Below are 15,754 nucleotides of genomic sequence, written 5' to 3'. Positions count from 1 at the left end.
TTTGAGACCATAAAGTGCTTTGCGAAGTCTACAAACTTTATTTGGAGGATGATCATACCCAGGAGGAGGTTGCATATACACTTCTTCTGTTAGTTCACCATTAAGAAATGCATTATTGACATCCATTTGAAATAAGTGCCATCTTTTGCTAGCAGCTACTGCAATGAGGCTACGAACCGAGGTCAAACGAGCGACAAGAGCAAATGTTTCTTCATAATCAACACCATATTCTTGAGTGTATCCTTTAGCAACAAGTCGAGCTTTATATCGTTCAACTGAACCATCTGCTCGTGTCTTAATTTTAAAAACCCATTTGCAACCAACACCAGACTTATGTGAAGGTAAATCAACCAAGTCCCAAGTTTTTGTCTTGGTAAGTGCTTGTAATTCTTCTAACATTGCTTGCTGTCACAAAGGGTTAGAGTTGCCTCGCGAAAAGTTCGAGGTTCATAAAGAGAGACAATAGCTGAGTATACATGAAAATTACGGAGACAAATAGAAGGTTGACTTACACAATTGGTACGACGAATAGGTAATGGTGGTGGTGGTGGCGGCGGTAGTGGTGATTGTGGTGAATGAGGAGATTCTTGGATGATATGATCAAATGATGTACGTACTGGATCCTGAGATGGAGAAGATGCCGAGGTAGAAGATGCAGGTGGAGTTGAGTTGCATGAACTGTTAAATGAACATACACAAGAAATATCAGGGAACAATGGTATGGTAGGATCACAGAAAAATTGAGTAGAAGGCTCATTAACTCTAAATTTAGAGAGAGTTGAAAACATCTTATGTTCCCAAAATGTAACATGTCGAGAGATACGAAGACGTTGAGACAATGGATCCCAACACCTATATCCTTTATGTTCAATTCCATAACCTAAGAAACAACATAATCGAATTCGAGGTTCTAATTTTGTGTACTCATGAGGTTGTAATAGAACAAAACAGGTACATCCAAAAACTTTGAGAGTTTGATAATTAGGAGCTCGATTAAAAAGACGTTCAAAAGGAGAAATGTTACCTATGATAGGAGAAGGAATACAATTAATAGTATAAACAGAAGTGAAAGCTGCTTCTCCCCAAAAGTTATCGGGACAAGAGGATGAGATGAGAAGGGCTCGAACAACATTGAGAATATGTCTATGTTTTCGTTCTACTCGTCCATTTTGTTGAGAGGTTCAGGGCAAGATCTCTGAATAATCGTGCCCTGTTGTGCTAGAAATTGTGTAAATTTAGTGTCTTTATATTCCATAGCATTATCAGTGCGCAAAATTTTAATTTTGGATGAAAATTGAGTCTCAATTATATTAGCAAAACGAATGTAAATTGAGGATAATTCAGATCTATTACGCATCAAATAAATCCACGTGTAATGAGAAAAATCATTAATAAATATGACATAATATTTCAAACCACCCATAGTATTATGTGGTGCAGGACCCCAAATATCAGAGTGAATCATATCAAAAGGTGATAAAGAATTAGAATCATTAGACAAAAAAGGTAAGGCATGTCCTTTAGAAAGTTGACAAGAAACACAATCAAAAGTTTCGGTCTTAATAGAGCCTAAAAAACCACTAGAAATTAAGGAATTCAAACGATCTGTAGATGGATGACCTAATCGAGAGTGCCAGATTTCAGAAGTGACAGCTCCTACAAGGGATTGTGATGGAAGAGATAGAGAAGTTAGTTCAAATAATCGTCCAACCTTACGCCCTGTTCCAAGGATCTTGTTTGTCTGAGGATCCTGCACAATACAATCATGACTCGCAAAAGATAAGTTAAAACCTAAATCACATAATTGTCCAACAGAGATAAGATTTAAGGAAAGTTTTGGAACAAAAAAAGTTTCCGGTAAAGATAATATGGAAGTTTGAGCGGTACCAATAGTTTAAACATGAAAAGTAGTATTATCAGCTGTATGAACAATATGTGGAAAAATAGGCTTTCTAGTGGATGTAAGGATAGAAGATTGAGAAGTCATATGATTACAACATCCTGAATCAAAAAACCATGAGGTGGAAGTACCTGGTGTGACAGACGAAACTGAGGAAGATGTAGTACCATGATCTGATTGGAGGTGTTGGAAGAGGGATTCAAGGTCTTTAAGAGAGAATTTGGGAGAAGTACTCTCGGTGTTCTCTAATTGAGTTTTTGTGGCAGCAGCAACAGTAGAAAATGTAGATTTGAAAGACTTGGATGAATACTTGGATGAATTCCCTTGTGTAGCATTTTTGTTGATTAATTTCCTACATTTAGAAATACGGTGTCCAGGCTTCTTGCAGTAATTAGTCTATTATAAGTTTTAAAAGACTTAGATACATAAAAATGTGATAGATAATATTTTCATTTAGGATAGACTTAAACCAGTACAACCTATATATAGATTGCCTTTGAGTAAAATCAAATAAATAAAATATATCCAATAAATAAGTATGAAAAAAAATCAGAAAACAATGTAAATTTGCGAGAAAAATAAATGACATACTTATCCAGTTAAAACCTCTTACCTATTAAACCTTTTTAAAGAAGGTGCTTGAATACATGCATTAAAATGAAACATTTAATTATCCACCATCATCTAATTGCTCACTAATATTTCTTCTCTTGAGCTGCACAATTCTTATTCCTAGTTTCATAAAATCATTTGAATCATAGAATATTAAAACCACCAAAACACTAATAAAAATCACTTTATAATGACCACAAATACCCACTGGAGGAAAAATCATCAGTATTTGAGGGTGAATGCCGATGGGATGAAAGTCTATTCGTATTTGAGGTTAGCCGTCAGAAACCCATACGTCGGTGTTGATAGATCTATACCGACGAGTATATACACTTGTTAATAAATACTCGAATAAAATTTTCAAATATCGCACTAACTCTTTTTACAATATTTGGGGAGGATCTATAGTCTATACATACTATCATGTCTTTAATGCCATACCATGTTGAGAATGGATTTACAAATATTACAAATATGGTATATTCATGATACACAATCTTAGTACAAGGAAATGGTATAAGGAAACTATATCTTTTGGTGTATAATCTTGATATTAGGAAATAAGATTAACACAAAAGGAAAGTAGATATTTTGTTATGGAAATATAATTAGGAAATATGGTAAAAATATTTTGGAAGCTCTTTGAGAGATTTGCACAAGATATTGATATTGACCTAATTGAGGCTTATTTAAAGGTGCAGTCAGGCACTTTAGAAAGCCAAGTCTTTGCCTTGAGAGCATCGCTTCTTTGTGAGTTGTGTGTAAGATTTCATTATAGAGAATCATTGTAATACTCATATAACATTCTTGATAATAAAGTTGAGGGCCTCTTGTGCTTCAAAGTGGATGTAGGCCTGTTTTGGTCGAACCACTATAAATATTGTGTATGCGTTCTTTAGTTTGCTTTATTTCATTTCCGCAATTGTTCGATGTTGTTGTTCTTGAATTAAGGGATACTTCATCTCCTGGTATCCCAACAAGTGGTATCAGAGCGAGGCTATTCGAGAGGAGAGGAAGCTTAAGAGCTTGGAGGCACCTTCGAAGGTTCTTAACAAGTTCTAAGGAGGTTTCCAAAAGATGTCCAAGTTGTAGTTCTTGTTGGTATGAATGACTGTCAGGTTTGAGGTGGAAGAAGATGTCCAAGGAACAAACCAAGAGGGCAGATTGTAGACAAGAAGATAATGGAGAAGACATATTTACAAGAGGTAAACAACATTATGAGAAAGAAGGCAGAACAGTAAGACTTCTAAGTCTATGTTGAAGACTAAAGAAAAGGTGAAGTGCTTCCGGTGTTAAGAGGAAAGATACTTCAGAAAATACTGCCTAAAACTAAAGAAGCATAATAGAAGTTCTCTTCGTCTGTTCTTTTTCCACGAAATCCTAGTTCAACGTTCTTTTTTTGTTGTCTTCTTGCCTTTATCGTCGTTCAAACATCGCAAGCCTTCAGCACTATTTGTGTTTTTCCATTCAAAACCCTATTTTTCTGTTGCAAAATAACAATGTTCTGTTCTTTTACTTTTCAAGAGAATATCGTTCCTGAAACTACATTCAACTCGTCTTTTGAAAAAAAATTCAAAGGTAAGTTATTTATATCTTTTTACTGTTTTGCTACAGCTGTCGAAAACAAATATTCGTATTTCTAGCTTTTAGTGTTGTGGTTTTAAGTTATAACTATTTAAACAAATTTTAGACCAATATGTTTTCAAATTTATGTTGAATCTGTTATGTGTTGAAAAATGTTCTAAAGATGTGTTGAAATTTATGTATTTGTTTTTATGTTAACAAAAACTTGAATTTTAAGTTCTTAAAGTCATTTCTAGCTTTGAATAGAGCCATGTCCAACACTAAATTGAGCCATGTCCAGCGCTAAAATAAGCCATGTTCGACTCTGTTTTTTGTTAAAATAAACTTAAAATTTCATTTTTGAAGGCCATGTCCAGCAGCACGGTATGAGGCCATGTTCAACTGAACAGAGCCATTATCAGCACTGAACTGAGCCATGTCCAACATTTTTTTATGTTAAAAAAAACTTAAAATTTCAGTTTTGAAGTCAATGTCTAACGCTGAACAGAGTCGTGTCTAACGCTGAACAAAACCATGTCCAACGCTGAACTGAACCATGTCAATCACTTTTTATGTTAAAAAAACTTAAAACTTCAGTTTTAAAGGTCATGTCCAGCGAGGTATAAGGTAATGTATAGTGCTGATAAGAGTCATGTCCGGCGCTAAACTGATCCATGTACATCGCTTTTTATGTTAATAAAATTTGAAATTTCAATTTTGAAGACATGTCTAGCGCGATATAAGGCAATGTCCAGCGCGAGCCATGTCCAACACTGAACTAAGTAATGTCCAACGTTTTTCTATGTTAAAAAAACTTGAAATTTCAGTTTTGAATGTCAGGTCCAGCGCTGAACTAAGTCGTGTCCAAGATATTGTTTTATTTGTAATTTTTATTTGTTTTTTAATGTTTATTTATCTATTTTTTTTGTTTAGTATATGAAAGGAGTCGTAGACCCTCGACAACACTGGCATCGCTGGCCACAATTGCCGTTGAATCTAAAGGGTGTGAAACTCCCCAAAAGACGAAAGTTAAGTAAAAACATCTTTATGACGAGGACCTCGCCAATGGACCATTAGAATCTCGTTCGACAACTATTGGACGAACAAAAAGATGTCGTGAAAGCCATATGTTTTTGTGGGCTTTTGTCACTTGGTATCTCAAAATGCCATGTGAAATTCTTTCGACACATCATCGTTAGGGTATTCGACTGCAGAAGGAGTGCGTTCATCCTACAGAATAATGAAGAAATTCAAATAGATGAAGAGAATGTTCATTACGTACTAGATATTCCTAAAAGGGAGATCCAAATAACTCAATCTAGAAATTTGGAGCATTTAATATAGATTAAACTTCGATCATTCATATCAATGGGTCATACAAAATCATAAAAATATAAAAAATATAATGTTTTTCACTAAACATAATTACAAATATATATATAATGATGCTTAATTTTTAAAGTGTCTAGATTGTCGGGTTAAAAGGTGTGGTTAATTTAGATATATATGTGAGAATAAATGGATACTTTGGTCGGATTGTGAGTTTACCAGTCATAAACTTAAAACGGTTAAAAATAAAATAAAAGTGTTATATTTATGTTTCGAACTTGCAACCTAACAAAATAAATATAACATTTTAACCAACTAGGCAATAAATTATATATATAATGATGCTTAATTTTTAAAATGTCTGAATTTCCAGGTCGTCGAGAACTGTGGTTAATTTGAATATATATATGTGAGAGTAAATGAACATTTTTGTCGGATTGTATGTGGACCCCCCCATAAACTTAAAATGATTAAAAATAAAATTAAAAATATTATATGTATGTTTCGAACTTGTCACCTAATAAAACAAGTACAACACTTTAACCATCTAGACTAATAACACTTTATATATAAATTAATTAGTTAAAAAGTTGAATTTATATTGTTAAAATGTCCAGTTCAACAAATTCAGTGTTGAATTTAAAATATAAAATCTTATTAGCATAGTTGGTTAAATGGTTGAACTCGTATTTTTAGGTTGCAAATTCAAAAATGCATGTAACATTTTTAATTTTATTTTTAACCGTTTTAAGTTTATGGGCGGGTCAATCACAATCCGACCCAAATATCCATTTACTCTCATATATATATATATATCCAAATTAACCACAACTCTCAACTCGGTAATCCGGACACTTTTAAACTTAAACATTATATATAATGTTACTAAATTTTTATAACTTATATCCTATATAATTAAAAAAAATATAATCCATTTTGTCAATTATTATTTGATTAATTAATTAAAATGAATGAAAAAATAATAGTAAAATAAACTAAAAGATAATATTGTTATCATAATAATCCATCTTGTCAATTATTATTTGATTGTTTAAAATGAATTAAAAAAAATAATAGTAAAACAAACTAAAAGATAATATTGTTATATATAAAAAAAAAAATGAAATTTCCTCTTTACTAAATTTTGGTTAATAACTTCAAAACCAAACAAGTGCGGTATGATTCACGTGTTTGTCTGTCTCTCCCCCACCCCCAAAAAATTAAAATATATTCCTGAGCCAACTTGCATTTATAATAACCATTTAAATGAAAGAAACAAACAACTAGAACAATATTTTTTTTCTGCTGAATTTCATAAATAGAATCAACATAGGATAGAATATATATATATATATATTTATTAATTAAAATATTATAAAAAAATAAATAATAAAAAAATACATCTTTTTCATACCAACTATCTACATTTTCAGAAAATAAAATTTCAAATAATTTAATTTAGCTGACATAAAACAAAACTTTTTTTTAATAAGAATGTATAATATTTTAATTATTTAAATATAAATATCAAAATAACTTGGGTCTTGTTTGGATTAGAGTTTTTGAAAAAAATTACAGATAGAAAAAAATAATGATCGGTAATAATTTTGAGGATGTAATAATTATTTTTAATAAAAAGACTTAAAGGGTATATATATATATATATGAATAAAATAAAAAATAATAATTTAAAATAAAAGGTATTTTAGTATTTTAATTAATGAAACAAGTGATGATTGTTAAGGAGTGATGGATTGAAAAATTGATTTTGGATTAATTTTTTTAAAAATTAAAAAAAAAAAAAACTTCTCTATTTGATATTTTAATATTATTAAAATATTAAAATAATAAAATTTTAATTAATTATTTATTTTAAAAATTAGTATATTTGTAAACTTAGTAAACATACATACATAAATAATGAACATAAATATTTATATATAATAATAATAAAATAAAAGAAAGAAATAATAATATATAAGTTGGAGTAAGGGAGAATTAATTTTATTGAGAGCTCGTAGTGCACCTTCTCTCTTTGTGTTGTTGTGTTTGCGTACGCTTCTTTGGAGCTGTTTACTAGTTCCAGTTCATTGAAGAAGAAGAAGGTAGAAATCTAATCCTCCAATGGCGTCTCATGGCGAAGTCGGATTCATCGGGTTAGACGAGTTAAGCTTGGATATGGCGGCTTCACTCATTCGTTCAGGCTACGCCGTTAAAGCTTTTGAGGTCCTTCTCATTCCACTACTCATTCGGTTGACTATGCTAAAAACTACATTTAAATCGATTTTATGATCAAAATGCCGATTTCTCAAGGAGTATAATACGAGTTACTATCGATAATCCTGCTGATTGTCATTGAAAAACATTGGATCATCGCAAACAATCTAACTTCTATTGGTTAATAGGTTTTTTTGTTCACTATCTTGATTATAATTTATGAGAACAGTGAAATTATCATCCGTGGATTGAAGAGTATTTTAGGAAGTTTAAATATGACATAAATGTGTTATGTTTTTTCTTAGCAAAATAAATTGTTTTCCTTAATGACAATCTTTCTTCTAATTATAGAAATATTTTCTACTATTTATTTGATCATAAGTTTGTTGTTTGAAGCTAGAGAATCAGGAAAATTGTGTCCTGTTTCATCTATGCTTACAGAACAGTCCTTTTTATACAAATCTACTCAGACTGAAAGCAAAGGGATCATGAAATTTGTCAAATGTGTTTGCGTATTTGCATTTTTTCAGAGAGATTGATTTTGTTTCCTTTTTGTGCTTGCAATTGATACCATTTTAAAACAACTCATCTTATGTTAAGGTGACAAAACATGTTATTAGAGCAGCTTATATGCCGAATCTCCTGTATATTAGGTGCTAAAATTGAGTTCAAATCCAATAGCCGAATATTCGTGCTATGTAAGAGAAAGAAAGCGCTATAACTTGATTGAGAGCCCAAGTTTTACTTGACCTCATTACGTATTGGAGATTGATCGAGTTTTAGCCTTTGATAATAGTGAAATTACTTTTTATTTCACTAAAATATTTATAATTTGTAATGAAAAGGATATGCTATAGGATGCTTGCTGCAATGTTCTATTTATAGTAACTTGTGACTAATAATGTATTCTTTAAATCCATATTAATTAAAACAGTTATGACTACATAGTAATTATTTTTACTGAATAATCAGGTAGCATGATCTGAATTCTATGAGTCTGTGATGAGACGTCCTGATTTATTTCATGTTATGTTACTTCATCTCTTTGTGTTCCAGTGGGGATTGAACATGAAAGGGCAATGCTAGCTCCATATTTCCATTGGATCAATTCACTAACATACTAAGCTTTTATCTGAGAAATAATTTGGTGATTGGGTTACTCTATCCTGCATTTACTGTTTTTTTTGCCAGTTAATATCTATCTGCAATGGTTGTTACCATGAGGTCTCAATACAGGCAAATGGAGTACTCACTCTCTTACAAATTCCTATTTACAGTCAGCTACAAGTTATTGAGACTAATAAATTAAATTAAGGGTATTGACCTCAACATATCTTAACATCATTTGTAGTAGCCATTCCTCAAATTCAGATTTAAAAACTCACATACATCAACAGGAGAAGGTATAATCATTTAGTGGTATCTAATTTGAAAAGAACAGAAAGTAAATGATGTATAATCATTCCCTCCTGCTACATCCTAATTTTTAAATGAATTTTTGTTGCTTAACATGTAATTGTATGTTGAGCCCACTTGAGTGTAAACTGTGGGTATTTCTTTTGTTGTACTAATGATTGCACACCATAGCCTATTTTACCTTCATAGAACAGGAGAAGGTTGTGTTTGCCCTATTTCAGAGCAGTATATGTTTATAATTATTTATTTACTTGCATATGTATGCCTTTTGCAGATAAACATTCCATTGATGGATAGTTTCATCAAGCAAGGAGGAACTAGATGTGCATCTCCAGGAGAGGTTACACAAGGCAAGTGTTTGCTTAATTTATCTGAATAAATCACTATCAGTTTGGATACCCAGAATTAGACATTATTCTTAGGTTAGGGCTTATGTTGTATTTCCAACGCTCTTACATGTCTCATGGAAGCTAGTAATCAACTAACCATCCTTGACCGAGCTCAAATTTTGCAATATGGCCATTTTGATAGAGGTCTAGGTATCAAGAACAGTTCCTGGAATTCAACTTGTTAATTTTTCTGTCTAGTTGGCATTAATTTAACAATGATCCAAAGCAGGTTGTTAATGCCACACAAAAACTAAAAAAATGACCTTTTCAAATGTACTCCAGGTATGAGACTCCAAAAATCAAGGAACAAAAATATCTTCTCTTCGTTATTTGGATAACCAGAAAACATGAATATACTCTATAATGCTGTTGTAGACAGGAACCAAGAAAAAGACTTAATAAATGGAATATGCTGTACTAGCTTCAAATACTATGCAAATATAACAATAATAAAAAAATGTTGCCAGATGCAAATATAATAGTATATGATATTGTAAGACATATTCTCTTATTTATTGTTTTTTGGGAAATGGTCAAGGGTAACATGAAAATGGCTATATAAGTGTATTGGAAAACTCACTTGAACTGAACCTTTATTAATTATGTTCTATAGATTCTTTGATGCTTCCCTCTCTGATTCATCAAATGGTTTTGACCCAATTCCTATGTTATTTATTAGTTTAAATGTCATATTTGGTTTTCAATGTTGAGTTCTATTACATAAATGCTTGACAAGATAAAGTCTCGAGACCAATATAAATGAAAAATTATTATTAGTAAAGGTTGATAATTATTTTTTTTTGAAAAAGGTCAACTTTCATTAGATAAAAAGAGCGCAATAATTGTTCAATGGTTATACATAAGGGGGAGGGAAAAAGAAAACAGAAAACAAAACAAAGCAAAAGGCTAAATTAGGAGCTAGATGTCGATAAAGTCAAAAACATCCCATCCTGTACAAAAACCCCTCTTCCGAATAGAGGCAATCGCATGAAGCATAATTTTTTTTATTCTTTCGGTGCCATAACTCCTCTCTTGGAAGGTTACTCCAGTTAAATTCAAACCAAGATCTGGAAATATTTTATGGAAGCTATTTAATCCAATAAATGGGAAGAAACCATGTTAACTGCTGGCTATAAACCATCTAATAAACACATGAATCATTGACTAAGAACTAGAGACTATCATTAGCCAGGAATCCACAAAATTAAAGGAAATTAGTTGAAACCATCACAAAAACAAGATCACCCACAAACAACGTGTAGATACATCATAACTTTTTTTTTTGAAAAGGTCAACGTTTATTGAAAGACAAACGCAAGAGGTGTTTTGAAGTGTAGATACAGCATAACTAGTGCTAGAAATATACAATATCTCATATTCCAACAAATTAGATAAAAAAAAATTAAACACTTTGAAGAGTAGGAAAATGGATGAAACCAAAAGCACAAAATATGAAACAATTAAAGGATGCAAACCTGTTGAAGAAAGTATGATCAGTATGAATTTAAAATGCTAACAGCAAATAATGACATTCCCCTAATGAAGGCTAAGAATAAACCCTAGATCATAGCTCTGTTATGGTGTAGAAATATAAAGGTAATTTATTTATGGCTAAGGAATGTTTACATTGGAGAATCTAACCTGACTATATTGACCACAAGAGATGTTGTAAAGAAATTTTAAGGTTTGGTCCAATTTTAACGTAAATCAACAATCTCCAAGTTGGTTTATTATAGGAGCATATGCAAAATACATGCTCCTATCCCAAGACTACAGGCTACTACTTTCTCTTGTTAACAATTTGAATATTTTTTTTTGTGAATGCAGGGATTTCGGCGCTAATTGTTTTGATATCTGACATGGATCAAATTACTAAACTGTTGTTGGGTCATGAAAATGCTTTAAAAGGTTTAGAAAGTTTTCAAGTTTTGAACTCTATAAAAGTTATTAGTTTTATTGAAGGCATATTTTATTCTTTTTGTGCAGAGCTACAAAAAGATACAGTCATCATTCTCCAGTCAGCGATATCCCTTCAGAAGCTGGAAATTTTCCTTGCAGGTAAGTGAAATATTGTTCTTTTTCTCTGTGCATTTAACTATGGATTTAACTGAATGCAATCTTTTTATCTTGGACATGGCTTTAATATATGTAGATTGTAGATAGTGAACTGACTGCGCGGCAGCAGCAGTTCAATAGTTCTGTTTCTTTTTCGTTTGTGATTTTCATTGTTTCTCTAATTATCTTGAATGTTTTTGTTTGATCAATATGCAATGAAATGACATTGTCTTTATCAGTTTGTAATAAATATGCAATCAAAGAACTGCTATTCTCAAAGATCATCTTGTCACACTTAGCATCTGACTAAGTTCTGATTCATTTGAATTACTTTAAAACTATGTCTTATGATAGTGTATCTCCCACTTTAATACACCATTGAGCCACTAGGAAGCTTCCCTTGTCCTTTAAATGACTTATTACAAAGCTATGGGTTTTGTTACTGTAAGCTTGTATCAGGAGCTAACAAGTGTTTTTTTATTTATTACTTTGTTTTTTCCCTCCCCCTTTTAACGTTTGAACGCATCTTCTGTTCTTTGTAATAAAAAGTTGAACTTTAAGTAAAACAAATGGGCTAACAAGTGTTGTTTTCTACCAGTTAAACTTGTTTTGAGCCTCTATTGTGGAAATGGAGACCTTGGTGAAAAATCTGCTTAATCTAAAATTCAGTTTCACTGAAGATTTTTACCTCCTTGTAACATTCTATTTTTTCATTTTGCAGGGCTCTCTAAAAGGGATATAATTGTTGATATTTATGTCTACAAGGAGATATCTGATACTTCTGAGGACGAACTTAGGGTAAATTAATTTGCTTGCTGTATTTCCTACAGGACTTCTATAGTTGACTCTTGCACAAAAAATCTTTGGTTTGTTTATTTATTAGATTTGAATGAAAATCAATTTTCTCAAAATTTGTTTTGGTTAAATAAAAGTCTGATTGTCTCTGGTTCCAAAACAGAGCTCCCAACATAAGTGGATGATATATATAATCTCCAGACAAACTAAATTAACATCCATAAATCTAAACAACCAAATGATAAATGTAGATGCAGAATTTTCTCATCTCCTTTAATCTAATGAATTATATGTATATATATATATATTGATTTATTAAAAAACCTTTTTTAAGAAAACGCAAGAAGCGTTTTGAACATTACAAAGAAGAGGGGTGGAGTATTGATTTATTACTTGTTCTCACCTTTCTTCAGATTATTTCTTGGGGACATTCAGATTCCATTTCAAAAGCTCGGCCAATACTCTTTGGTATCCATTTAATATATGATGCTTTCATCAATCGTCTATTTTACAAGTCACTTGTATAATCTATGCTGCTTCTTGAACAGCCATATCTGAGAAGCTTTACATTTCTGGGGGAGATATTGGTTCTGGAAGGTAAACTTGCTTTTATGGGCTCTCAAGTTTAAACATGTGATTTTACTAATTTACTGTTCCGCCTTGTGTTTATAAATATAACTTGTTACTATAAATAGATAGTCCACAATTGTTTTGCTAAGCACATTGAAGAGATTTGTATGAATTACCTGCATACTTGTATAATGTTTCTTACATTGTATGCATATATGGAAGAAGAAAGTTTCATTACATGATTATTTTTATTCTCTAAATATTAGAGCAAGTATTAGTTTGACGGAAAAAAGAAAACCCCACTAATTATCTCAATTGGAGTGGATAAGCTTTTTACTATTTGGAAAGGCAAGATTACCATTAAACTAATGATTAAAGAACAAATTAGCCAGTACAAGTTCTGTTTAATTTTATAAAATTTGCATTTTCTTCTCTCTTTCTCTCTACCACTTTAGCGAGTAATGACAGGGTGAAGGCACAACACAGTCCACTGAATATTTCATTAACAGAAATGGCAGCCGCGCTGGACTTAAAACACATTTTTTCTCCTTCAAACAGATTCTGGTTTTAGATTGTTGTGATATGATTCTGACAATGCATGTATGTTGTGTCACTTCCTGCAATGGAGGAAGACAAGTGACTTCTGCTGATGACTGGGAAGAAGATTGTCGCAGTCTTCCTTTCGTTGATCTCCGAGAGGAGAGAGAGAAAACTAAGGGAAACGAACAGCTTTTATATTCCGCGTGTGTGCCTAGACTTCAAACAGAAAAAAACTTTAACAGATTTTTTATTGATTAATTTTCTCTTGAATAGTTAATGTAAGAGTAATATTGACCTTTATATAGTACAATGGATTATCTGCTCCAATTGAGATGTTTTGTGAACTTATCCACTTTTTTTCTTCCAGTTTTTACTCATTTCTTATTCTAATTCAATGATGGTGCCACGTGTTATTTGCAGTAAAATGAAAATGGTAATCCAACTACTTGAGGGAATTCATTTAGTTGCATCAATAGAGGCCTTATGTCTTGGTGCAAAAGCGGGGATTCATCCATGGATACTCTATGACATCATTGCTAATGCTGCTGGAAATTCGTGGTAAGTTAAATTACCTACACTTTAGTGTGTTGATCTAAAGTTTCGGCTGACATCAAGTTGTCTCTACATACCTAGAATTTATCTGTGTTTTTCCATTAGAAAGTTGTAGTACAGTACAGCAACATGATGCTCAAAACCGAGTTCACATATACTAATCTTAAAGTATAAATCCTGGTTCAAAACCGAGTTCAAAATATTATTTACCCCAAATGCCATTGATTTTTGTTAACCTAATTGTTAATTTGTGTCATGGTCTCAATAATTAGTAATCTAGAATCTTAACTAATTGTAGATAAAATAGGAAGATTTCATGTGAACATATATAGCTTTAATTGTGGAAACTATTTCCACATGTGTAAGTTTTTGTGTATAACATAGATGGTCTAAAATGATTATTTTTTTTTTAAAAAGGTCAACCTTATATTAAAAAGAAAACGCAAGATGCGTTTAATGAATTACAGATGAAAGGGAGAAGAGAAACAAAAACAAAAACAAAAGAACAAAAGGAGAAAAAAAAGGCTAAAGGCCAATAATATCAAAAAAAATTCCCAACCCATACAAAATCCATTTTTTTCGAACAGAAGCAAACGCATGGAGCATAAAGCCTTTGATTCTTTCAACTCCCAAACTTTTCTCTTGAAATGTTTTTCTATTTATTTCTTTCCAAATTGTCCACCACAAGATGAGGGATATAGGCTTCCAATCGTCACTGATGTTATTGCTTGCTCCCCACCTTTGTCCATTTTTTCCAGCGACACATCCCAATGAAAGTTGAGAATGTTCTGTAGAAAGGCCCAAATGTCTCCGGCAATGTCGCAATGGAGAAGTATGTGATCGGTAGTTTTCTCGTTCTTCTTACAAAGACAACACCTCTTAGCCAAATGCATCCCCTTCATTTTAAGTCTGACAGTAGTTAAAACTCTCTCGTGGATTGCTTCATACGCAAAAAAAAAAATCCTAGAAAGGATTTTGGCTTTCCACACTTCCTTCCAAGGGAACCGAGTTGGCGCCCCTTGGATGGTCGCATGGTAGATGGCACAAGTCTTACAATCTGGGGAGGTAGTCAGAATAAACTATCGTCAGACTCCGGTGGAACTGAAACTTGCATAAGCTCTCCACTAAGCTAGCCAGTCTGTCCTCTTCAGCGAGCTAAAAGCGACGATGCGATGTGATTCTCCATTCAGTGAGGCCAGAAGTAGGTCTATAGCAGTCAACCACTCTAGCTTTCTTTTTATTAGAGATCTCGTATAAGTCCCCGAAGGAGTCAAGTCTTTAGAGATCTCGTATGGGTCGAATGTCACATTACACATTGATTTTGAAATAAACAGATAGGGTTAATGAGCTAATAACAATAAGGCTTTGTTAGGGTGAATGTTGTATAATCGAGTATGATCATTTCTAATATGGTTAGCCAGGTCTTGTGTTATGGATTATGATCATCTCACTATTGTTAAGATATTCTTTGGATGCATTGTAACTTGTAGGGTTTTCAAGAATATTGTTCCCAAGTTGCTGAGGGATAATAAAAGCAAGCACATTTTCCTGAGCTCTTTAGTCCAAAACTTGGTATGTATACGACCTAGTAGACTTACACATGTTCTCTGTATAATGATAAATATGATTGTGCTGGCCTTAGTCACTAGTAATGAATGCTGGAACTTGGCCTCATATGAAAGCACTGGGAACAATGCTGGGTTAATAAGTTCACTATTTATTCCTTCTGAAATTTCTATGGTGTTTTATTTGATTTGATTCTCACAACTTTATGAATACGTCTGACTTGTTTTTCATGTTCAATGCCTGCTTTTTT

At 32.2% G+C, this 15,754-nt stretch overlaps 1 protein-coding gene across 1 annotated transcript in view; it reads left to right on the top strand.

The window, feature by feature from the left end:
- The first annotated feature begins 7,436 nt into the window (after positions 1–7,436).
- LOC124919708 overlaps positions 7,437–15,754 on the top strand; it is a 29,954-nt gene continuing 21,636 nt past the window's right edge. Inside the window, exons 1-9 of the mRNA XM_047460027.1 lie at positions 7,437–7,630; positions 9,312–9,387; positions 11,254–11,334; positions 11,413–11,484; positions 12,203–12,279; positions 12,690–12,744; positions 12,825–12,873; positions 13,807–13,944; positions 15,429–15,510. Coding sequence (XP_047315983.1) covers positions 7,529–7,630; positions 9,312–9,387; positions 11,254–11,334; positions 11,413–11,484; positions 12,203–12,279; positions 12,690–12,744; positions 12,825–12,873; positions 13,807–13,944; positions 15,429–15,510 — 732 coding nt within the window. The 5' untranslated portion in view covers positions 7,437–7,528. The remainder of the gene's footprint in view (positions 7,631–9,311; positions 9,388–11,253; positions 11,335–11,412; positions 11,485–12,202; positions 12,280–12,689; positions 12,745–12,824; positions 12,874–13,806; positions 13,945–15,428; positions 15,511–15,754) is intronic.

This window comes from Impatiens glandulifera, chromosome 1 (genome assembly GCF_907164915.1).
Source record: "Impatiens glandulifera chromosome 1, dImpGla2.1, whole genome shotgun sequence".
NCBI lineage: Eukaryota > Viridiplantae > Streptophyta > Magnoliopsida > Ericales > Balsaminaceae > Impatiens > Impatiens glandulifera.
This window is presented reverse-complemented; position numbering and strand designations above follow the sequence as displayed.